General features: G+C 50.4%; 1 protein-coding gene across 11 annotated transcripts in view; it reads right to left on the reverse strand.

The window, feature by feature from the left end:
- Window positions 1-1,202: 1,202 nt before the first annotated feature.
- Window positions 1,203-24,959, reverse strand: part of Atp2b2 (ATPase plasma membrane Ca2+ transporting 2) — a 361,587-nt gene continuing 337,830 nt past the window's right edge. For 6 of the 11 annotated variants that reach the window (XM_008854882.2, XM_008854881.3, XM_008854887.1 and 3 more), the window contains 9 exons: window positions 23,781-23,960; window positions 23,522-23,609; window positions 21,250-21,356; window positions 20,528-20,719; window positions 17,438-17,651; window positions 15,668-15,879; window positions 15,436-15,543; window positions 14,450-14,632; window positions 1,203-6,063 (listed from right to left, as the gene is read on the reverse strand). In XM_008854882.2, the coding sequence (XP_008853104.1) occupies window positions 5,752-6,063; window positions 14,450-14,632; window positions 15,436-15,543; window positions 15,668-15,879; window positions 17,438-17,651; window positions 20,528-20,719; window positions 21,250-21,356; window positions 23,522-23,609; window positions 23,781-23,960 (1,596 nt within the window). In that variant the 3' untranslated portion in view covers window positions 1,203-5,751. Of the gene's footprint in view, window positions 6,064-8,918; window positions 8,965-12,653; window positions 12,826-14,449; window positions 14,633-15,435; window positions 15,544-15,667; window positions 15,880-17,437; window positions 17,652-20,527; window positions 20,720-21,249; window positions 21,357-23,521; window positions 23,610-23,780; window positions 23,961-24,959 lie in introns of those variants that run through there. The other 5 variants (XM_008854889.3, XM_008854888.3, XM_008854885.3 and 2 more) reach the window with 3 other exon arrangements.

Below are 24,959 nucleotides of genomic sequence, written 5' to 3' on the forward strand. Positions count from 1 at the left end.
AAGTATTTTACATTAAATATAATGCACGAGGCACTGTTACTGATGGAGTTTCCTGGTGTAAACACTGAAGTTGAAGAAACCGAGGATCTGGGGCAAGTGACAGAAACTTGAGATATTTGTAGGGTGGGCTGAAAGGCATAGCATTATATCAAGTTTTAGAGTGCAGACCCTGGCTTAGGATGGTGAGATATTAATACCTCATCTCCTGCTCATTTTTTGCCTCTTTGAGTGGCTCTCTCCTCCTCTGTTAAATGGGAAATATGATACAGGTTGAGTACCTCTTGTCCTGAGACCAGCAGTGTTTCAGACTTTGGTTTTGGAATATGTGCATGTCCACAATGGGATCCAATGGGATCCAAGCCCAATCACAGAATTCACATATGTTTTATAGACTCTTACACATGTAGTCTAAGCTAATTTATATGATATTTTAAATAATTTTGTGCACACAGCAAAGTCTGATGATATGGGATTTCCTTTGTGGGGCTTCCTGTTGGCACTCAGACAGTTCCAGATTTTCAGATTAAGGATGCTCAGTCTGTAATGCCTCCACTGAGGACAATGACTTTGCATCTGAAAGTCAATGTTGGATTAAATTTCATTTCCAACCTTGGAACTGAAACTGTGTTTGGAAATTATATGTGCCAATATCCCCCAATCAGGGATTCAGTTCAACCTGAGAAGAGTTAGGATTTTGTGCATGTAACTCTCAATGTTTGGACCAAGACTGAGAGTTGTTTCTTGATCTGATATTCCCTTTTCTGTGAATACTCAGCAGAGGTTTGCCAAGTTCAAATTCCTAGGGTACCAGGTTCTTCTTTGCTTTCTTCCTCCTCAGTAAGGGGACATCACTTAAATCCTGGGTCCCAATTTCCTACTTCCTCCTTCTAGTTTATCCCAGATCACAGTCAGGCCACTCTGAGCTTCCCCATCTCTGCTTTCCACCTCCCTGCCCCTTTGCATCCAAGTTCTTCTTTTCTTCTGAGACCCTTCCTCACAAGCCTTCCTCTCTGAGATGGGTTAATGTCTCACAGAAGGTTAAGCTTGCCTTTCTCAGATGGTGGGAGCTCAAAAGGCGTAATCTAGTGGAAGAGGAGTGAAATATCTTTCCTAACCAGAGACTTGATTTCCCCAGCTTCAAATCCATGGAACATGGGGCCCAGCTGTCTTGCGGAAAAAGGCCTTGGGATGGTTACCATGCCTGTGTTTCCATGTGTGCATTTATTATTATTGCTCGGTATAGTGTTGAAAAGGCAGACAAATCCCATTAGTTACAAAGAGCACAAGCCAGAGATACAGAGAAATAAAGAGTGTACAATAAGAGCACAGTCACTTCCCAGCCCCAATTGTCCCAAAGCCCCCCAGAGCCCGGGCAGCTTGTGGAAGCTGGAGGCGGCACCATTCCCTCACTACTGTTATAAAAGATGTGCACATAAGAGTTAGCAAAGTGTGGTGACCCCCAAGAGGGAAGGCCCCGGAGGGAGAGCACCACAGACGTTACAAAACAGACCAAGGACCTGGAGGGTGGCCCAAAGCAGCCTTGAACCTTTTGTTTTGAGAGGAGAGGATGATGGCAGCTGCCCAGGGCCTGGAGTACCCCCTGCCTTTGGTGGGTCGGATCTCTATGTTAGAAGAGCTTCATTTGGATCTTGGAAAATATGTGGGGACATCCTGTGGTCTGATTGGGGCCTTGGTGCTTCAAGAAGTGCCCTGCTCCTAAAAACCTCAAAGGGTGGGGCCTTAGATACCAGAGCAAGAGAAATTTGAGTGGGATGCTTGTTAGCATGTGATTCAAGGATGCTGAGACATCCAAGCAAGAAATTTCTGCACCCCAAAGGTGTTGAAACTCTGAATTAATAAGAGGTGACCCACTCCAATAACACAAATAAAATAGTCAAATGAAATAGTTTGGGAAAGGGAAATAGGAAGTGTTTTTCCATGTAGAGTAATTCTAGCTAGGCTGTATGTTCTCTCCTAGCACTGGGTCTGGGAGAGGTCCTTTCTTCCAGTCTGGACCATGGCAGATGGAGATCTGCCCTTGTACAACCACATGAAGTGACGGGTTCAAGCTAAGTTGGGTGGGGGGCTTGGTGGCATCTCCTTACAACTCCAGGGCTTAGGAGACAGGTGAAGTGGTGATTTTCCAGATGCTCAGGGATTCAGAATGCTGTTTTGTCCTCCTGACAGGACATTCTGCACTTAGAAGCCCTGAATGGGCAGTAATTATGATGGGGGAGGTATATGTGGCACATAGAGTGACAAGGCTCAGAGTTTGCAGGGATAGGAGTGCAGAGGGCAGAGGCCCAGCAAAATTTGAACAGATGTGAAAAAAAAACTGGGAAACCTTGTGAAGACTAAGGGAGACTCATCCCTCAACATAATAAACATTCTAGAGGGACAATAATTAAAACCACATGGCTGGTGCCAGAGGAAACAGTGGATGAGGGAACAGAAGAGAAATTTTAGAAGTAGGCCCAAGACTACATAAGAAATCAGGAAGTGACAAAGGAAGGGACAGGGGAATAGTGGCTGTTTGTTAACCATGGAACCTGGGATAGGACGGTGTCTGGCTTGGGAACAGCCAGTGTCACTGGTCTAGTCTTAGAATCAGGGTACTTCTCTCTTGTCAGCTCCATGCTGTGGCAGAGAGGAGGAGATGGTGAGGGGCTGGTGGAGCAATGGAGCACTGCTGCTGAGTTTCCAAAAACTCTGTGGGTTGCAGGTTGAATTCTCCCTTCTCCACATCTAGGTGAGTGGCTAAGCTCTCACTTGTTGGGGGTAGGGAGACAAGTTGATGGGCTCACTGGATCTAATAGCTGAACTAGCCCCTGCCTGGAGCCCTGTGTGGGGACAGGAAAGAAGAGGGGCAGGCCCCACACTAGGAAAGGGTGTAGATCACAGAGACTTCCTATATTCTGCTTGATTTTTTTTTCCTTTAAAAAAAAGTACCACAGACACATTAGAACCACTCTGCAAGTCAGAAGAGCCAGCTATTGAAAGTACGACCATTGCATAGTATTAAATGAACAGAGACAGTAAGTTCTTTATTTACAATTATTGTCTAGATAAAAAAATTCATAAAAACAGATGAATGGTCATAAATTATTGACCCCCTAATGGGGTGAACTGCCAAACATACCCCATGCTGCTAGATATAGGACGCAGAGTGCAAGCTTTGTGTACTACAGTGAGTTTTAACAAACCAACCATCTCCTGTGTGGGCGTGTGCATGTGTGGATGAATGTGCATGTGTGAGAATGATGGGGTGGGGGGTGGGGTTACCCCTCATTCCTGACAAGAGGCCACTGCTCATGCTGGGCCTCCTTAGTAGCTTCTCTGAAGCTGTCTTTGAAGCTGGCTATACTTAGAGAAAACCTCCTGTTTGTCTTTGAGGCCTGGTTCCAAAAGCCCAGAAGCTCCAGTGTATAAGCAAAGCAACTCTGGTGTCATGGAATGAGGTCACAGATATATAATCGAACATAGGAGGGCAAGATGAGAAATGTGAAAAAGGAAATTCAAAAAAGAAAAATCCTCAAACAACAAAAAACCCATCATGTTCCAAGGCTTCCCCAGGTTTCCCATGTGCAGGCCTTTCTTCCTTGGAGGGGTGCGTGGGTTGGCTCTGGTGGTATCTACTGGAATCCAGTTGGCACAGCCAGGGCTGGTCTGCCATCACTGGGGAGGTAGCTCCCTCTCCTGGATACATTCTTTCTCACAGAAGATCCTCCTTACAGAAAGATTGTTGCCAGGTGGGATGGGCAGACTTTGAACCCCCAAGTCCTGAAGTTCTTCACAGCTATCCAGACATGGGCCCTCCCAGCTGACTATGGCTCTTTTCCCGAGTGGCTCTCATCTTGTTAGTGGAAGAGTTCTCTGGGCCTGGAGGAGGGCTGGGGGGCCAGGCTGCCACTGAGAGATTGTGGGAAGAGTTGGCGTGAAGGATGGAGTTCAAAAGCGAGGTGGAAAGTGTTGGTTTTCCTTGAAGCATGGGACATCATCGATCATGGTATTCAAAATGTCTTTTGCACTGTACAAGTTTATGGAAAAAGATTGTATGCTGAAAAGTCTCAAAGCAAACTTTGTATTAAATACAAAAGTTCTTTTATGAAAAAAGCTGAGACCCACAAAGTGCTTAGCAGTTAAGAGGCTGACAGACGATTAAATAAGCTCTCATTAAGTGGGATTACTAGTGCTGTTATTGTCTGGGGGAGGGGAGATAGCCACCTTTTCTTACCTGTGATATGGGAGGATTTCAGAATGGCTTTCTGTCCGGGAAAGCAAGACTTGCTGTTTTAAAAGGCTACAGTATATATTGTGACTACAGGAAGACAATTTGGTTTAAAAATCACACTGAATACATCTCAATACACACATCATAAGGTTCATTCGGATCTAAATAGTGCAGAGAAAAAGGCTATTCTTCAAAAATAAAAATAAAAGCAGCAAGCCATACCAACCCTCATCCAATATGCCGGCAGCTCCTATGCCGCCGTTTATAAGGAAATAAACCTCTAAATTACTAACTAAAAGGAAAAAAAATCAACACAATAGCATTTATAATATCTGGACACTACCTCGACTGTACAGACAGTGCCAAAGATAACTCAGTTCCAAGATGTACTCCGTAAACTCAAGCGAGTTTCATCGAGAGAAAAGCCTTCTACCAGTGTGTTGCAGACTGGATGGCTGTGTTGTGTTGCAACCCTGGGAAGCCTTCTCTCTTCTTCTCCTCTGTCTACAGAGCATGGTGCTCAGCTCCTCAGGATGGCTCCCCAGGAGCAGTTGGCTTTCTGCCTGAGCTTCCCATGATAGTGACGTTATTGAACGGAAATAGCAGGCAAAAATCATAGCATGGTTATTGAAGAACATCAAGGATGCAATCCAGGGGAGATGTCTGCTGGACCAAGCTGTTTGGTAGCACTCGGCCATCAGTGTTCTTAAACCATACAAATAGCCAAAGACATTATCTACAGGTTTGTAAACAAATTACATTCTTCTTTTAGGACATAAATAAGTTAAAATAGAGCAATTTAAGCAGAAACAAGGCAACATGCCGGCAAAGAAATTTTATATATCCATGTATATATATTTATATATATATATATATATCTACCTATCTATATGGACGTATACAGTCTTGGAGAAGTACACGTTGATATAGATACAAAGTAATGGATATAACCTCGTGAGTGTCTGTGGAGTTCTTGGGTTCCATTGGTGCAAATCTACTCTGTGAGTTAAGCTCTGCGATTTCAAAAAGTTATTAAATTAATCTAGACATCTGACACCATGCTGCACAAGCATTTCAAACCTCACAGACCAGTGGATTGGAGTCTCAGAAAAGAGTCTGTTTATAGTTCCACCTAAGAAAACAAACAAATACCCCCTTCCCAATCCCTCTAGAACTAAAAGAGGGGAGGATTGAATGTCTGGTACATTCATGCTGGGGACTCTGTGGCCCGGCAGGTCCATGTCTGGGCTGGAGCCAGGAAGGGCTCTTGTTTTGGGAACACTCCTGCTCTCTGCTCCAGATGCCCCCAGGATAACCCTGCCCCTTGCCTGGGAGTGATAAAAGAGTTCAAACAGCATCGCAGCCAGAGAAAGGGTCTGTGGGTGGAAAGGCGCTCTCTCCGCTGTGTGGGCTCCTGCTAGTGCTCCTTGCTGCGTGGGGGAGTCGGTGCCTGGAAGAGTGGGTGCCCGGAGGCGGTTGGCGGCGGGTCCATGAGGGTGGCCAGGTGACAGGGGCCTCAGCTAAAGCGAGGTCTCCAGGCTGTGGATGGGGCTCCCTGGACTTGAAGAGGTAGCTGATTTGCTCGTGTCGGTGGTCAGGTTGATCCCGCTGTCGATGGCGCTGTTGTTCTTGTTGAGCGAGGACGGCGGGCTCGAATTCTGCTTGAGCGCGGCATCTTCTTCCAGGTCAGTGTCATCGATGAGGGGGATGTGGGGCTGGGAATCTTCGATCCGGAATTCAGGATGAGCCATGAAGTTATGGATGGAGGTTCGAGATTCGGGTTTTTCTAACCCTTCATAGAGAGAGCTACGGAACGCCTTCACGACGCGGATCTGCAAAGAAAGCACAGGGCTCAGGAATGGCTCAGCTCACGAGGGCCTTGGAGGAAGAGCGGGGGTGAGGGGCAGGAGGGAGGCTGGGATCAGTCGCTGGTGTTATGAACATCGATGGGGACGGGTGGTAGAGGGCTCAGGTGACGCATCCATGAGTTGGTTTTTAAGTGGCTTTGGTTTGGGTCAGAACTAGGGTATTAGTCGGGACCACAAGGCACCATCACAGAGATGCTGGCGCAGTATGGTAAACAGGAGCATAGTCCACTCCGGCGGGCACCCGACCTAGTGAGAGACTGAGCCTTGTTAACATCACAGCAGAGTTCGACCATGCAAATGGGGTGAGGCCGGGGGTGATAGTTGGAGAGAGGAGAGGCTATTTGTTAAAAAAAAAATAATTAAAAAAAAACCACACACAGTTAAGAAACCAAACCACATGGAACAGGTACATACAGGTCACACAAAGAAGGAACAGGAAGGAGAGATGGTTGGATGAGGTGGGATGAGAGGACACACCAGGGCCAAACAGAGAAGGGGACATCAAGCCGAGGCAGCAGAGCAAAGCAAAGCCAGCGAAGGCTTTCTGAGGTGCAGGGCTGCAGCAGCCGGAAGCACGGAGTTGAGGGGAATCAAGACATTGGGGGTGGGGAGCATGCCACAGGGTTCAGAGACCACACACACACACACACACACACACACACACACACACACACTGACATACAGCTACACTTGGAAGCCTGCACAATGTGAACGGAGTCATTTGTACCCAGCGTTTCTTTCCTTCATGCAGTTGGGAGGTAAACACTCGAGTATCGGCTCAAAGCCCTAGCCAGCCATTGCAGCTTGCTTGGGGGGAGTCCCTTGTTTTCTGGAATTTTGGGGTTATTACTCTATTTGTGCTTTGAAAACACAAAACTGGGGGAAAAAAATCTGAGGCCAGAAGCAGATGGTCAAGCCCAGCTCCCCCAAGAGGTTTTGGGAAGGGGGATGGGGAGGGCATGGTGCTGTACCACAGACAGCAAAGTCCTCAGGGCTGGCACAGAGTCCTGGATTTGGAATAGGAAGGGCCAGGTTGGGGTCCTGGCTTGGCTATTCCTCATGCGTTGGCTGTGGAGAGCCACACCACCTTGCTGGTCATGTTCTGAACTGCCTTACAGAGTACAGAGAGCCAGCAGCCCCTCTTGCAATTAAGGTATCCCTTTGGGAGGGGCACATGCTTGGCATCTGAAGGGGCCTAGAACTTGGAATAAAGATGTCGCCTGCTCATTTCTCAGTGTTCCCTCCGAGTGGGGCAAAAGGTAGAGAAAAGAAGGTGACCCGATACCCTCAAAGGCACAGCCTCTGGTGGCCGAGGGGCATGACCTTAGCCATGGTTCAGGAGGCTTTGAGGAGACGGTTGTGGGGAGGTCCTTGAAGTCTCACACTTGAACTCATCTAAACCCAGGGTAGCTCCTCTGTGGGTCAGGGTTAGGGAGAGCCCTGTTGCTGGGTTGGCTCTGGGTCTGTGTCACAGCTGAGGAGTGACTCTGCTTCTAAGCTCATTGTAAGCTCTCCTGCAGAGACGAAAATTCAACTTGACAATGACCAATTGCCCTGCTTGGGGGCTTGAACTTATATAAGACCCTGTGGCCTGGGTCTGCCTTTCTTATCAGCTCTCCTCTGCCATAAGCGTCTCATTACTTAGTACCAACTTCTGCTTACTTTCTAAAAACCATCTCTGGCTCTTCTCTTCCTTACAAGCTGGGGACCCCAGAGAACCCTCTGCTTACTGGAATCAAGGCAAGTTGTCAAGAGGGAGCTAGCCAAAGCCAGTTGGAGCCAGCCAGACTGTCTTAGTACTGGTACTCTGTGACAACTGTGTTGGTTGCTGCAGGCTCTCTTTGTCTCTGGACACCTTAAGTGTGTCTCTGTAGATTAGTAATTCTCTGATCTCATAAATGGGTCTTTATACCCTCCAATATTTGAAAGCAAATGTTAAAAAGCTATAGAACTTTTTTTTACTAAACTTTTCCTTTTCTGTTGCTTGTTTGCTTTGAGACTGGGTCTCAAGTAACCCAGGCTGGCCTCAGAGGATGATCTTGAATTTCTGACCCTTCTGTTTCCACCTCTTGCCCAGTTTTAGGAGATATGGAAGAACTAATCCAGGGCCTTTGGCAAGCACTCTACCAACTGAACTAGGTCCCCAGCCCTTGGTTCCTTATCTGCAAAACAGGAGATATGCTGTTTCCTTCCTGTAGCTATCCAGCCTGGGGCTCAGTGTCTTCTGAGGCTGACTTGGAATAAGATGCTGGCTGGACCACTTAGTGTGTGAAAGGGGGAAGGGGACAGTGGCAGGCCTGTGTCAAGTGACTGACAACGCAGAGGGGACGACACACAATGAGATGAGGCCCCTCCGCCCTCCCCCTGGCATGGAGACAACAGAAAGAATGGACTGCTCTGGACAAGACTGTGGGGACAAGAATTTTCGGGACACCCCGCCACGGCCATCTCAAGTCGCCACTTCCGTTCTCTCTGCGGCTGAAATGGAAAAAAAAAAAATAGGGGAAGAAAAAAACAAAAACAAAAGCAAAAAACTCTTCCATCTCCCCTTCCTCCCTGCCCTAAAGATGAGGCTAGGGCCAGAAACCTCATGGGCATGTAGGGGCAGGGAAAGAGGAGGGGCGAGTGGGATTTCAAAGTTTCCTTTCAACAGCCCCAGGCCACTGGGTTTTCCCCAAGGTAGGCTCATTCTGAGGTGGGCTCGCTCTGAGGTGGGCTCCGCATACTCGAATGTTTACCCGGCTTCAAAGAAGCCAAGAGTCTGGGACTGATTCACATTCATTTCAGGCTCAAGGTTAAAGACTCACAACCTCTTTTAATTTCACTCTCTCTTGCTGAACTCTGTGTCCAGGGTTCTCTAGCCCTCTAGGAAACAAAGACATGGAATATTCAGACAGTGGAGAGGTCTAGGGTCCCCCCAGAAGCAAGCCATTTCCTTGCCAACCCAAGCTCACACCAAATCTTACTAGAGTGCTAAGGAGAGACTCAACTTTCCTCCTCACCACTGTCTGCATCTCCTCACAAGAAACATATGACCCTGGCAGTCCTCAGAACCTGAATCTGAAGGGGATGTGGGGGCAGTTGGGGCTCTGCATGTGTGTGTGTGTGTGTGTGTGTGTGTGTGTGTGTGTCTGTGTGTCTGTGTGTGTCTGTGTGTCTGTGTCTGTCTGTCTCTCTGGAGAGGTTCATGGTTTGCACTGAGGCGTCATCCTGGCTCAGAGGCCTGCCCTTGGAGTTGGGGTTACTGGGGTTGAAGCAGCAGGACTTTCTTGTATGTCGAGCCTGCTTCAGATTTACTAAGGACAAAGATGAACTGAGATGAATGAGGTATCTGACAGGGTTGAGAAGAGGAGGTTGGCTTGGATGAAAGATCTAGGCACTGTCCTGGCTGACCAGAGGAGGCATTGCTTTTAAGCCTTTGCCAGTAAGGGACCACCAGTAAATATACCCTCTCTACCCTCCACAACTGGGGTGATGGGGGGAGGTGCTCCCTCTCCCCTGGAAGGCTGTGGGCATGAGCACTGGCTCCCAGATTGAATGGTATAGAGTCGAGCATGAGGAACTTCTGACATATTCCAGCTACTCCCTCGCTGTGTGTTCCTGGCTAAGTGAGTGTCCTTTCTATCTGGCTAGCTTGGGAGACCCACCCCCCTCATGGTGAGGTGTGTGTGAAGTAAAGGAAGTAGAACTGCTGCGTGGTATTCAAGTACATAGTATTAGAGGGTGTGCCCTTGAACTTCTCGGGGGGGAAAACCGAATTCCATTTTATCAGGAGGAGAAAAGCTTGTGACTACCCTGGGTTATCTCCTGAATGCTCCAGTCCCAATCCAACTGATCATGTCTCCCCATAGGTACTGTCAGCCCAGGGCCATCTCATTTCAAACAGCCATGTTGTGGAGGGGTACACAGCGAGTGCCCCAGCACATGTTGCCCTGTCCTAGCTCTTTGAGATAAACTCTTAAAAGAGTTTTGACTCCTTCCAGGGCACACAGACTTCCAGCGTTTGCCTTGGCAGGCATGTGGCCCTTCCTCTGCTGGGAAGGATCCTGAGAGAGAGAGCCCAAGTCCCAGCTCTACCCGCCCACCAGGGCCCTCTGCTTCTTGTTCACCTGCTGCACCTCCCTGTGGGAAGAAAGTATTTTGATTTCTGAAGGGGCCTTGCCTGGTGTCTAGAGGGTCCTCAGAGTCCTTGGCGATGAGAAGAGAGAATGTTTCAGAAACTGCCCAAGCAGAGGTGAGGGGATGCTTAGTTAGCATTTGCATTATGGCCTTGGTAACCAAAATACCTGTTGAAATCACAGGGGAGAAGGTACCTCTGGGAGCCAGTGTACTTTTTTTTTTTTGAGACCTCATGCTCAAGAAAGGGTTCAAAGAAACCAGGAATTACAGGCTAGATTTTAGAACAGAGACCAGGAGTGGGTAATTATTAAGGAGGCCAGGGGAGTGACATGGTGGAAGCTGGGCGAGGGAGCTGGTCATGTCCAGCCTCTCTGGGCCCTGTGAAGGAATGAAGGTCATGGACAAGGACAGTGGGTGAACTGTGGTGCAACCCCAGCTAGGTACTCTTCCAAAGGCTGCTCCAAAGTTGGGGTCACATGGAATGAAGGGATTGGTCTGGCCTGGAAGGAAATTGGCTTGGAGACAAGAGAGTGGGGCACACAGGCCTGCTGGTAGAAGACTCTCGGGATCTTCCTCCTTAATGGCTTTATGGTAAAGGAAGGGTGAGAGCAAAGCTGCTGAGGTGAGAGGACAGATTTCCTCTACAGTGTAAATGCTAAGCCAAGTGGCTGGCACAAGGCTGTAATTGGTGCCCAGGAATGTCATGTGAGTTCTCTCATGGCCAGGGTAAAGTACCTTGCTTAAAGGAAGAGGCTGAACCAGGATGAATGAAGAGCTGAGCTTGTGACCAGAAGTGACTCCTGGCAATCAGAACTCAGAGGGATGCAGGGGTCACTAACAAGTATCTCCATGGGACTACTTGGTGACTATACTTCAAGATGGGTGGTACTGAGCAAGGCCAGAGATGGATTGATGGGACAGGAAGGAGTGGCTGGATAGGCAGGGTCACTCACTAAGGTGTGGAGGGCTGTCTGCTCTGAAGGGAAAAATCCTGGCCCCAATCTCCAACTGACTCAGACACTACCTGTTCAGATGTATTTCCATGTCATCAGGGCTCATGTGCTAATGGGAGAACACCAGGCAGGACAACACCCATGGGAAGATCATGGGACACCATCATAGCCTGCTCATGGTCTCCTGGTGGCCTCTGCCTACTGCTAGAGGCCCCCCAGTGGAAGAGCTCCTGCTGTACACAGGCCCTCTTCTGCCCAGGGGTGGGAAGTGGCTGCCGGTTGTTCTAATTTGAGATGGGGATATAGGCCCTCTATAAAGCATCAAGAGGTAAGGCCTGCTTTTCTCATTGATGAAGTTGAAGGCTAGCTGGGAAAATATACATCTTGTCTATGTTGGGAGACCAGAGCTAGGGCTTCCCTGCACTTTGGGAAGGTCTGAATGGAGGCAGGTGGGAAATATGAAGGGAATCCCTAGGGGATCTGAGGCCATAGAGGGGTCCAAGAAAGAGCTAGACAGAGCCAGAGATGAGGGGCCTCAGAGGTGGTTGTATGGGAAAGATGTCCTTGGGAGGAGGGAGGCGAAGAGGAAGTCAGAGTTCCAGGCTGCCCCTCAGATAAGAAAAGGACACAAAGTTTAGACTAGCTCTTTTGCTGGCAAGATATGTATGCCCCTCCATTTTCTACTTGAGATCTGGAGATCAGAAGCCTTGTTTCTTCTAGGAAGGGTTCGAGACTTCAGGGTACTCCACCCTCTGGGAGAAGAGTTTATAAGGCCACTGATACCCTCAGGTATGCAAAGGAGGGAAGGGGGAGATTCCAAAGTGCTGTGGTCTCCTTGGTGGTCTTCCACTTTTGACAGTGATCCCTGACCTGTAGTGACTATTTGGCTCATCTGTCCCCTTTGGCCATGACCCCTATGACAGCCAGGAAACCTCACAGGATATGATCCCACTTGTAGTTGGGTCCCTACAGTCACTGTGATTCTTGAGGGACTTCTATACATTGACCCATGGTCATCTTTTGACTGACTGACTGATTGTAAGACTGTGACCTTGTGTCAAACTCTGACCCTTTCTCTTGTGGGCTAGGACCCTAGATTGATGGCTACTCTGTGCCTCTCTTGCTGATTGCATCCCCCTTTGGCCTCTAGGATGCTGTGGGGATTGGTTTCTAGAATACTAGATATTTTGGCTTCTAGAAACTTCTTGACTCTGGTGACTCTTTGACTGACTCAGATCTATTGACCACATATGACCCTAATGACTCCCTGCTGGTAATAACCCCTGACCCCAGCTAACCACATGACTACTTGTGATCTTTTGACCAATGAGACTCTCTTAAATGGCCATGGCCCTTCAGCCCCCTGGGCCTCACAGTGACCCCCTACCCCCCATGTTCTCTGGTACCCCGGCCCCTGCCCGCCTGCCCGCCCGGGAGCTGGCGTTGGTGGTGCCAGTGGAGGCGGTAAGGAGTCACACTCACGCCCAGCTGCAGCAGGAGGAAGGCTGGTCGGAGAGGAAAGAGCATTGGACAACGACACGCGACTAGGGCTAGAGAGACTGGCTACGTCCTGGCTCTGGCTGGTGACGGAGGACTGTCTCCGCAGGGCCCCCTGGAAGGAGGCCCCGCTCTTGAAAGTATTGACTACTTCAATCTGCAACGGAGGAGAGAATGAGACAAGTTGCGAGAAGAAACGAACACCACAGCTACATGACTGATGGGCGCAACGTCACAGAACAGCTGCAGCCACCGCGACAAGGACAACACCACTTAAAATGAAAATACCAGACACACTCCAAGGCTCACAAAGATGTCTGCTCAGCTCTGGGCCTGTCTGTAGGCCCCAGGGTTCCCAGTAGGGGTCAGGGTTGGGTGACACAAGGTCTGGCCTCTTCCCTCAATGGTGGCTCAGGGGCCAGTGGGCCACTGGGATAGAAGTGGTGTCAGGAGGGAAGGGTGGTGCCCAGCATAAAGCCTGACTGGTGTGGTGGAACCTTGGGGTAGACAAACCTTGGGCCAAATTCTAGCTCTTGTTATTTACTAGTTAGGTGACCTTGGACAAGTCCCGTCTCTTATCCTCAAGAAAGTACAATGAGATCTAGTTGGTAGAAGTGTATATAAGCAGCAAAGCACTAGGCCCACAACAGTGCTGGGGGTGGCAGGCCTAGAGGCACTCACATCCACCCGGGAGTACCACAGTCCTCATTTCCTTCTGTGATGTGAGGCCTATGGGGCAGTGCCACCTGCCCAGCCCTCCCAGGAAGCAGGGCTGCCAAGGTTCTGGCCAGAGCAGGATATCCCAGGCCTGTGTGAGACTTCTGTAGCCCCCTCCCCTGACTCAGCCTGAACAGGGAAGTCATATCCACCACTCAGGGGCTGTGAGGGACAAACGAGGCCCTGTGGAGTATGAGGCACCCCAGGGGAACTGTTTGTTATAGCCCATGGAAACAAAGTGTCTGGCCCATACCCAGACTGAGGTAAAGTGGCAGGCTCTTCATGTCATCCAGGATGCTGGGATGAGGGACTGAAGGTGATACTATGTAGGGGTCTTTCTGGGCCTTTCTTAGTTTCCTATAGAATGTTCATAAACCACACCTGCCCCAAGCATGGCAGCTTTTCCAGCATAGGATGCACACATGCACGTGTGTGTGTGCGTGTGCGCATGTGCGTGCATGGCCATGTACCTCTGTTTTGGGGGAAGAAAGCTGCTTCTGGCTCAGTAGGCACCATGCACATACACTTTCATGTGTGAGCTTGGCGTGTGTGTGTACCTGTGCACATGGGGGTTTAGACCTTTGCTCCTCCATACCTGGCAGAGTCAGGGGCAGCATTTGGAACCCCTCATGGAGACAAAGAGTGTGCACTCATCTGTAAAGGTGTCTATAGCTCCCTGAGGGCTCGCCAATCTTGGCTGCTCCTCCTGGTGGCCACCCCGGCCACCATAGACCCCTCACTCACCTCAGCCCTCATAGTCACCCCCATCCTCTCAGGGGCTCTCCTGGAAAACCATGGTGGGTGTGACTCTCAGGCCAACCCCTGGCTGGGCTGAGGTGATGGTCTTCCTGAGGCCACATTCTGCTTCAGTGGCAGAAGTGATGTGTGTATGTGGCTGGTGGGGTAGTGAGGACTGTTCTGAGGCCCTGTGGTGGGTATGGAAGTAGGGGTCACAGAGCTACCTGGGCTCCTAAAGCCACCTTCTCTCACATCAGAGTGTGAGGGTTCACTTGTGTACACTGGCCACATCCCCTGGTCAGTCTAGCCCCAGGAGCTCCCCGTACCTGCGTCTGAATTCGATTCAGGCCTCGGAACCACAGGATCTGGCCACGGCGCAGCTCCCGCTCTGCATGGTCTATCTCTTCCACGTCCTCATTTAGCTCCTCCTCAGGGATTTCCTCCTTCTGGGTGAGCCGGCCTGCCTCCTTCAGAAACTTGAGCCTGCTCGTGGGGATGGTGGCGATGACCTGCAAGGGATGTACCCGATGGAGGGTCAGGGCTGTGGCCTGTCCTTCTAATCCCTGATGCCTGCTCCCTCTTTTTCCTCTTTCCTGCTTCCCTCAAAATCAGCTCACTCCTCAGCTGCCCATTCCAACTCACTTGTTTCCTGTTTCTTACTAAATGGCATTTTAATACACTTACTCATTGGACTCAAGGGACACAGTGCAACATCTTGGCCTTGAGGAGTCACATGTAGCTTGGAATATTCCAGGCATTAATAGTTATGTGCCTGGGATAATCATGTACCCTGCTGAGCTTTGGGTTCCTATCTGTAAGGAACCTATCTCTGGGGTGGTTCTCAGTGTTCTAAGGACTCTAGCCAATGCCGTGTATATGGTGTATGGCGCCTGCTGTGGCTGGCCCTTGGGTCATTGGGCACTGGGTGCCTTGGGACAGCCAGTCCCGAACCTAAAGCAATGTGGGAGGGGGTACACTCTCATTCTTACTCTTCCCCACAGGGCTTGTTCCTGGGGCTGAGGCCTGGGAGTCAGACATCAGAGACCTCTTCTATCTGTGAATACAGACCATGTACTCAGCCTCAGGCTGTCTGGGAGTTCAAGGTCAGTACTGCCCACTGGCATCAACCTTAGTGCTCATTATTCTGTTTCCCTGGACACTGACCTGCTCTGTTGTTCAGATGCTCAGTGATAGGGAGGGCCTTGCTCCATATGGGCACTGGGTATGTGTCACAGCCAGGATCACTCCTGGCACTCTTCCCCTTCCCCTTCTGCAGGGACCCTTCTACCCGCCCCCCTCCACTGTCACACACCTGGCCCCAGACGAGCTCTCCCAAGCCAATGAAGATACACCACATCCACTGGTCCAGCTGCAGTGGAGAGCAGCTGAAGGGCTTCCCACCAAACTGCACGATCACTATCTGGAGGTCAGAGGGAGCGGAGGGACAGACACAGAGATGGACAGGCCATCAATGGCGAGCACAGATGGCTGTGGAGCTACCACCCTGCCTGGCCCAGTCCAGATTAGGGCAGGAGTCTGGATACCTGGATGGCAAATGTGCCCAGCACGATGGTGCAGAAGATAGGGTTCCGGAAGATGCCATCAAAGACGTTGCGCTCGCCGTGGATCTTGCGGGCATTAATCTCGTTGAAGAGTTGCATCATGACGAAGGTGTTGAAGATGATGGTATAGTGCTCAGAGGGTGGTGAGTGCAGAGGTGCATTCCTCCCACTGTCAATTTGGAACATCTTCTCACCTGCCAAGCCAGAAGGAGGGCCAGGGCTGAGGATGGGGTTTTCGGGGCTATGGCTGGACAGGGTGTGGCCTGTGGTGCCTGCTCAATGTGTGAATCCTTTTTCTAGGGGACAAACAGCTTGGGGCATGTCACCTGTGCCAGCTGTATGACAAGGTGACATTCCTTATGAAAGGTGACTGGACTGAGGGGACACTATGACTTAGATAAGTGTGCCCTAGAGAATCATATATTACAGGCCTGGTGCCAGGCTCTGGTGCTATTGGGAGCTGATCCCCCCCCCCCTTTTCTTAGTAGTTTTGAGACAGGTTCTCCCTGTAGTCCCAGGTGGCCTGCAACTTGCTATGTAGATAAGGCTGGTCTCAATCTCACAGAGATCTGCCTGCTTCTGCCTCCCTCCTGACTGCTGGGACTAAAGGTATGCACCATCACTCCTGGCTCTTTTTTAAAGATTTATTTATTTATTTATTTATTTATTTATTTATTTATTTAGTGTGTGTGTGTGTGTGTGTGTGTATACATTGCATCCCCTGGAATTTAAAAGTATCTTATTTTTTTATTTATTTATTTATTTATTTATTTATTTATTTATATTTATTTGAGAGAGAGAGAGAGAGAGAGAGAGAGAGAGAGAGAGAAAGCCCTGGTTATATGCATGGAGATCAGAGGACAACTTGCTAGAGTCAGTTCTCTCCTTCTACCACATGGGTTCCAGGGATTAAACTCAAGTTATTAGGCTTGGCAGTAAGCATCTTTACCTGATGTGCCATCTTGCCCCCCTCCTCTTTTGGAGATATTGGAGATAGGGTCTCATGTAGCCCAGGCTACCCTTGAACTAGCCATGTACCAAGCATGATTTTGAACTTCTGATTCTCTGTCTCTGGTTCCTGGAGTGCTGAGATTGCAGGCATATGCCACCATACTTTGTTTATTTAGTGACTGATATGGAACCCATATCATATCCATATCCTTAGCCCCAAGGGTGGCAGTGGAACCTTTAAGAGGTGGAGCCTAGTCGGAGGGTTTTAGGCCACTGAGGCGTGTCCTTGAAGGGCGCTGTGGGGCCCTGTTCCACACTCTGATTTCTGGTCATGAGGTGACCAGCTTTCCTTCACCATGTGCTCTTTGCCACCGGCCCCAAGCATGGGGTTATCTGATAAAGACCTTCAAAACTGTGAGCCAGAGTGACCCTTCTTGCTAAGTAAATTATCTCAGCAACTTCATGATGATCCTCTTCCTGTGGTAAGAAGAATGTGCTGGAAGGGATCAGGGAAGGGGCAGGTTGCTTCCTCCAGGGCCTCGGCTCCCAGGGCTTTCATCAGACACTGACTTGCATGGTGTGCTCACAGCACTGCAGCTGCTTTTAGTAGAAGAGCCCTGACTTTGAGGTGGGCCATCCTGAGATGGGGTAGCTCTGCTTCAGGCTCTCTGTTGTGACTTCGAGCAGCTTATGTGACCATTCCATGCCCCAGTTTACCCATGAGCAAAATAGGATGGTATGTGTAAATCTAGATGTTGGGAGTGGTAACCTGGCCACCTAGGGGTGTGTTTGGGTACTCACCCACAAACAGCAGGGTGAAGATGAGGGTGAGCTGGTAGACAGCATGGCCCAGGATGTTCTTCATCATGGTCCGTGAGATGAGTGGCTTGTTACGGCCGTAAGGTTTCCTCAAGAGCAGGGTTTCTGTGGGTGGCTCGGTGGCCAGAGCCAGGGATGCAAATGTGTCCATGATGAGGTTCACCCAGAGCATCTGTACGGCCTTCAGAGGGGAGTCCTGCAACAGCAGCAGAGAGAGGACTGTCATGGGGAACGAGCCACCTGTGCCACAGAGTGCAGGTAGGCACACTGCAGAGTCTATACAGGCTGCAAGTCATAGCTGCCTAGCTCTTGGTTTCCTGAGCAGGTATGCAGCAGGTTCTGGAAGCTTCTTTGAAGAATAACGTAGGCCTACAGGCTCAGTGGTCACAGTTCCCTGGCTTCTGGTAAACTTGGATACATATCTACCTACCTGTACCAATCTTCCCCTGCAGGCCTCTCCTGTTGTAGGTCAAGACCCACATCCTCCACCACCCTTCTCAGTGACTCCCCTGCCTGTAAATAATGCCCTTGACTCCCGTTCCTAATTTCACTTTGCCTCTCATTATCTTATGATAATCTGAAATATTTTTGTACCTGGGATCCCAAAACTAACAGCTTTCATGATAGGAAGTCTGTCAAGTTAAGGGAAACCAGAGGAAGCTAAGATGAGTGATGGCATGTCATGCTGATGTGGATGCTGTCATAGTCTCTGCTGTGCTTGGGCTTGACAGAGCATGCACTATGTATACTTACAGCCCACTGTCTACACTGCCTGAACGAGCTGATCCTCTTGTCCTTCCTTCCTCACACACACAGGCCTTGTCCACAGAAGCCAGGTCTCACCCCACCCAAATGCCCTTCTCTAAAGTCACCAGCAACTCCTGCCACACACCAAGGGGGTCCCTCCTTCAGCCTCACCATTCTTCAGCCTCTCCTGGCCCATCTCCTAGTCACCATCCTCCCTCTTGGAGGATACCTGTTCTCTCTCTTTTATATCTGCCTCCCTTCCTTGCCCTGCTCTTCTCTTCACACCTGTCACCTGGTGTCTGGGACTTACATCTCCCACATATGGCCTCCTTTGACCCAGATCCCTCCCATGACTCTGGCCTTGGCTGACTTGTGGCTGGTGGACCACCCCCTCTAGGAAGCCCACCTACTCTAAGATCAACAGCTAAAATTAACTGCTCCTTCCTGCCTGTCTCCTCTAGGTGTACTTCATCAGCCCCTCTGCCATGGTGGGCCTGCTCTCCTGGGTGTCCTCCTACCCTTCCACTCTCTCTCATTACAAGCACCTTGGAGCCAAGAGTGCAATTTTCCCACTAAAGCCTGCATGGCTTTGCTCAGGGACCTTGGGCCAACTGATCTTGTCTCAGAACCTGTTTCCCTGGCTTAAGTCCAGTCTTCAGGAGGCTGTTGGAGTGACTGCTGCCATGACAATACCCCAGATTGCCACTAGGGGGAGCATGTCACACACAGTCCAGGAGCGAGGCTCTAAGCAAAAGGGAACTACTCCCCATTCCGGTCTCAGGGCTAGGGTATCACAAGATCTAATCTGCAGTCACCATGGGCATCTCTGTGGTACAGTAGAGTCCTCTGTGCCTTGTGGCTCTTGGGGAGATCTATACACTGGCTTCTGGCTGCCCCTGTGGGTGGCAGTTCATCACCCAGGTAGCAGATGGGAGCAGTCAGGCCTCTGAGATCCCCCAGAACTGAAGGAGCTCCCCTTCATCAGACTAGAATTCCTAGGACAAACAGGCTGTCCATGGTGTCAGGAAACTTCAAGAACCAGGGTAGGGTCTGGAGAGATGGTTCATTGGTTAAGAGCACTGACTGCTCTTGCAGAGGATCTGGGTTCAATTCCTAGCACCCATATGATAGCTAATAGCCATCTGAAACTCCAGTTCCAGGGGAATCTGACACTCTTCTTTTGCCCTCTGCAGGCATTGTACAGCATGGGTGTACTTACACACATGCAGGCAATATGCTCATACACATAAAATGAAAATAATAAATAAAATATTAAAAAAAAGCAGGGCAGATGCCTGACCTGTCCTCTGTCCTCAGTTTCTGCTTCTTTTAAATGGTAATCCCTGGGCTAGAGAGACAACTCAGTGGTTGTCAAATGTTCTTTGCTCTTGTAGAGGACCCAAGTTAGGTTCCCAACACCCATGTGGGTTGACTCACAACCATCTGCAACTCCAGTTTCAGGAGATCTGACATCCTCTTTGGTCTCTGTGGACACCTGCACCTACACTTATGTGCATATCCACCCCTATACACATAATTAAAAATAAAATAAATCTTTTTTAAAAAAGGCAGTCACTCCAGTTTCTACCTGGTTCTACCTGGCTCAGCACACAGCCTGCTGAAGACCCAGTAATAGTGATCTGGATAGAAAGAACCCCACTACCTCCTTCACCCCCACCTCATCTGTGTTAGATAGTGTTAAGTTGTCAAGTTGATGCACCTGGGAAGAGGCAACCTCAATTGGGGCCTTTCTTCCAATGAATTGGCTTGTGGGCATGTCTGTGAGACATTTTCTTAATTGATGAGTGATGTGGGAGGGCCTGGCCCACTGTGAGTAATGCCACCCCTGGGCAGGTGGGTGGTCCTGGGTTGTGTAAGAAAGCAGGCTGAGCACAGGCCAGAGGAGCAAGTCAGTAAGCAGTGCTCCTCCATGGTCTCCACTTCAGTTCCTGCCTCCAGGTTCCTGCCTGCCTTGGCTTCCTTCAAGGATGAACTGTGATGCATAAGCCAAGTTGGTTTTGGTCAGATTCTTTTTTCACAGCAATAGAAAGCAAACCAGGACACCACCTCTCTTAATCCAGTCTTCTATGCTCCAGAACAAGGACTCCTTAGCTGACCATCCAGTTTCCCCTGGGCCTATACTGCCTCTGCCTTGGCTGGTGCAGGCAGGAAGATGGGCACAAAGTCAAACGCTTTCCACTTCTGGGGCCAGATGCAGTCCTGTTGTTGAGAGGCCCCACTGCCCTTTTGTTTCCTGTGTTGTAATCCTGACAACCTAGGAGGTCCTGGAGGTTGGGGTCTGCCCTCTCCCAGCCTAGGACCCACCTGCGTGATGCAGGCACCTGTGAAGGCCACTATCACTGCCACCACGTTGACAGTCAGCTGGAACTGCAGGAACTTGGAGATACTGTCGTAGACATTGCGGCCCCACATCACTGCCTTGACGATGCTGCTGAAGTTGTCATCTGTCAGGATGATATCTGAGGCCTCCTTGGCCACATCTGTGCCTGCAATACCCTGTGGGGGCAGTGACAGGAGCCTGGTGGGGCAGCCGGGGAAGTGAGTGGCTCTACACTTTTGTTCTCACCTCTATACAGCCTCAGCCCTGTGTACCCCACCCCTGACCCAAAGGGACCAGCACAGCTAGACTGCACAAGGACAGGCACGCATGCACACACACATGCACATACATACAGGTGCATGCACACACATACAAACAAGCACACACATACATGGGTGCGCACACAGCCAGCACCCTGAAGCCAATAGTCTCCCCTGGGAAGCCTGACCCTGCCCTTTCCTTCTTAACCTACACACACCTAGCAGGACGAGTGGTCCCCAGTAGGGCACTGCCCATACCTTCCAAAACATCTGGGACAGGGCTGGGGCTCAAGAGCTTTCCAAGCATACAAGATTGATGGAGGGTGAACTGAGTGTTAAATGGTGGGATCCCACAAGTCATTTGGAGGCTAAGTAGCCCAAGACCCCCTACCCTCACATTTGAGACCCTATCAGACACCACCCCAGGCCCCTGCAAGCGCACCTACCATTGCGAAGCCCACATCCGCCTTCTTGAGAGCAGGCCCGTCATTGGTCCCATCCCCTGTCACAGCCACCACCTGCCGCTGCTCAGTGTGTGTGCTGTCGATGATGCCTGGGGGTAAGAGGGTGTGCTCAGGGTCCTAAGCCTCAGCATGGCTTCCTGTCCTGCCTGCCCTGCCAGCTCCTCCCATCACTACTCTTCCCAGCATCCTTAGGGCTACCAGGTTCCTCTTTAGCTCTGTCTGTGCTGGCAGACAGCAGCAGCCTGAGGAGGTGGAATGGGCTCCCCAGCTTGGGACACCATCTCCTCTAGCACCCACTGAGCACCCCACTCAAGGCCCAGCTCTCAAGCCTAGTTCCTCAGGAGTTGTCCCAAAGGCTGACAGCCAGTTGGAGTCCCACTGCCCCAGGCTCAGCCTGCCTGGGCTCCTCTGCCTGGAGTTGGCAGGTCTTTGTCTCTACTTGCTCCTCAGCCAACACTGGCTCTTCCAAGGCAAAGGGCTCACCAGGCCATGTCTTACACCAGGGGCCTCCCTGTAGCTGCATCTCTGTCCTGTCTGTCCTGGCCTCTCAGTAACCTTTCCTACAGTAGACCACACTCTACCCCTCCTGCCTTCCTGGGCATTCCTTACTCCTGGGCATCCTCCTTTTCCAGCTGCATCCCTGGTCCCTGATGGTCTTATCTCTATCATCATTCTGGTGCATTCCATGGGTTCTGGGGCTTCCCTGCTCTCCCCCTGCATGCCCATCACCCCATGGGGCCACAGCACAGGCTCATACTCTCTTGACTCAATGGCTAGCAGTCCCAGACCGCTCTACCTGGACAGCTCGGCCAGCCCCACACTGAATGATTAGTTTCTCAATCTGTCCCTCCTCTGTGTTAACACTTGGCTGCCTGCTCAAAACCACAAGGTATGTGACTTGCACAGGGTCCCCAGACCCCTCCTTCCCACACCACATCCACATGCACCCTTCTTGGACTCATATTTCTTAGAACACTGGCTGCTGGTGACCTTTCAGCCTCCAGGCCACTCTTGCAAAGCCGGATAAACTTCCCAAACAGCCTGTGGCTGGCTGAATCACAGACCAGGCCTGCGTTGCACTATACTACCTGTCACATTCAGAAGATCCTGGTGACCTTTCAGCCTCCAGGCCACTGTTGCAAAGCCGGATAAACTTCCCAAACAGCCTGTGGCTGGCTGAATCACAGAACCCCTCACCTGCCCTGTGACTTCACACCCTCCCGAGCCCCAGCAAAAGGCCAGTGGCAGGTGCAGATTACGCTCTCCATTACCTAGGAGGCCTCTCTGTGCAGAGACATCATCTGATATCTGTTTGCACTGTGGACTCCACAGGGAAGAACCAGCTAGAACACATAGTAGTTTCTCAATAAATACTTTGTGAGAAGGTCAGGAGTGAGGAATGGGGGTGAGTTGGGGCACGCTGCTGCAATGTTTGTGGTCCTGGAATTCGGTGCTTCTAATCCCAGGACACATCTGCCTCTATCAGTGTTGGGTGAAGCCCCTTTAAGACAGAGGTCTAAGATGCTCAGGGGTGATCCAAGGAAGGAGCAAGAACCCCATCCTCTGCCTATTTTACAGATGGAACAACTGAGATTCAGAGTGGATAGGTTCGCCAAGGCCTCTATGCAGGGCAGTGGCAGAAATAGGATGAAACTTCAGTCTGCAGTTCCAGAAATACTTATTGGTCTCTGCCTAGGCTTTTCAAGGGGCAACCTCTCACTGGAGGGATGGGAAGGGAAAGGGATTCTAGCTTTTTCTGTTTCCAGGACTTCTGGGTATCTGGTCTCCAGGATTGAATGGGCACTTCAGACCAAGCTGACTAAGGTTCTCAAATTCATGAGCTCTGGGGCCAGACTGAGGAGGAAAGTGGGCTACCTTTCAGACAGGGAACAGTAAAGACCTGCAGCCATGAAAGAGTAAGGTCCGTAGGAGGTTCCTGAAGCTCTACATAACAAAGGCATTATGCCGAGCCAGGAGCACAGAACACTCCTGTAAATCTGTCTGTCCTCCAGCCATCAATCAGACCCCAGGCCCAGGCCCACTGCTACCTAGAGAAGTTGAAGGTCTGGGAGAATCTTTCTCCCCATGACCCCTGGGCCCTCTGCGGGCTCCCAAGGGTCAGAAGGGACAATGTCAGAGGGTTCCTAGGTGAGAAGAATCCCTGGTGGGCCCCCTTCCCTCCTGTGGAGAGGCCACAATGCCAGGCATGGTGGGCCTGGCTCAGGCCTCACTGCTACTGCCACTCCAGTCTTACCTTTGACCAGGGTGTGCTTGTCCGTAGGCGAAGAGCGAGCCAGCACCCTCAGCTTTGGCCAGATCTTGTCAATCCGCTCCTGCTCAATCTGGAGAGAAGTGCAGGGTGTTGGGTGTCACAAAAGCAACAGATCCATGCAGACTCATTGGGCTTTTAGGGCACACAGGCTGGTTTCTGTTTTAGTATGCAAGGCCTGCGCCTCCCAGCTCCCACTCAGGCTTGGCCCTCCACAGACCCTTTGCTGTGGCAGCATGCCTACCTCCCCTTTCTCATTGCGGATCCTCCGGTTGAACTCTTTGCCCTCCAGGCACAGGAAGTCCTCCCCTGGGTGGATGATGCCACACTTGATGGCAATTGCTCTGGCTGTATTGATATTGTCCCCGGTGACCATGCGGACTGTGATGCCTGCCCGTTGGCATTTGCGGATGGCTTCTGGAACCTGTGAGGGAGGTCAAGAGTCATGGGGGGAGGATACCACTTGGGCTGGTATGTCCCGTCTTCAAGGATCCCAGGGCGAGCTCTTCTCCCAGGCAGCCTCATTGATAGGGAACTAGATAACGAACCAGGAGATTATGATGGTGCCAGTGGTTTCCTTTCTATGCCTATGGTAGGCATTACCAATTGATCACAGCATCTGATGATTAAATATGATAGGGTCTCAAAATTGTTTTCAGCAGCCACCACCTACTGAGCACATACTCTATCCTGAGATGAAACCTGTGACTACTCTGATGGCTAGAGTGCTGAATTAACTACACTTGAACTTGTGTGGGTTTCATCTACATACTCCATAACCAACTCCCTTGTGTGTTTTCAGGTTTTTTTTTTTCTTTTGAGGGTGGTAGCATCATGTGCATTTGGGGGCATTTTATTTGCAGAATGTGACATTGGTTTAGAATAAATAAAAATGGTGATGCTCCAGATCCATGTTCAACAGGACTTGCCGTTGAGATAGGAAGTGGCTGGTTTTCTCTGATCCCACCCCTTCCAGCAGTGTCTTCACACAGAGCAATTGGCATGTGGAACCTGGCTGGGAGCTGATGCCATCTTCACACATGACACAGATCACCCGAACAAGTGACTCTGACCCATGGCAGTGACAGACAGACAGACAGAATTGGTTGATACTTGCTGAAAAATGTCTTTGGGTGAGAGAGCCCAAAGAAAGAATTTCAGGCCTGAGAGGTGATCTTGACACCGCACTCTTGCACACTCTGGTGACTGGGAGTTCACTCCCACACCCACCCCGCCAAGCCACTGGAAAGAGTCTCAACTATCCCCCCCGCCCCCACCAACCTCATCAGGAGAAAGTGTTTCTGGGGAGATCAAGGGATGAGGACATAAGGTGTGCCCCTGTTCAGTGTGAGTGGTGTTCTCATGAAGGGGGAGATTAGGACACAGATGTGCACGTGAGGATGGAGGTGAGGGATGCTGGGTA

This window comes from Nannospalax galili, unplaced genomic scaffold (assembly GCF_000622305.1).
Source record: "Nannospalax galili isolate Female #2095 unplaced genomic scaffold, S.galili_v1.0 scaffold406, whole genome shotgun sequence".
NCBI lineage: Eukaryota > Metazoa > Chordata > Mammalia > Rodentia > Spalacidae > Nannospalax > Nannospalax galili.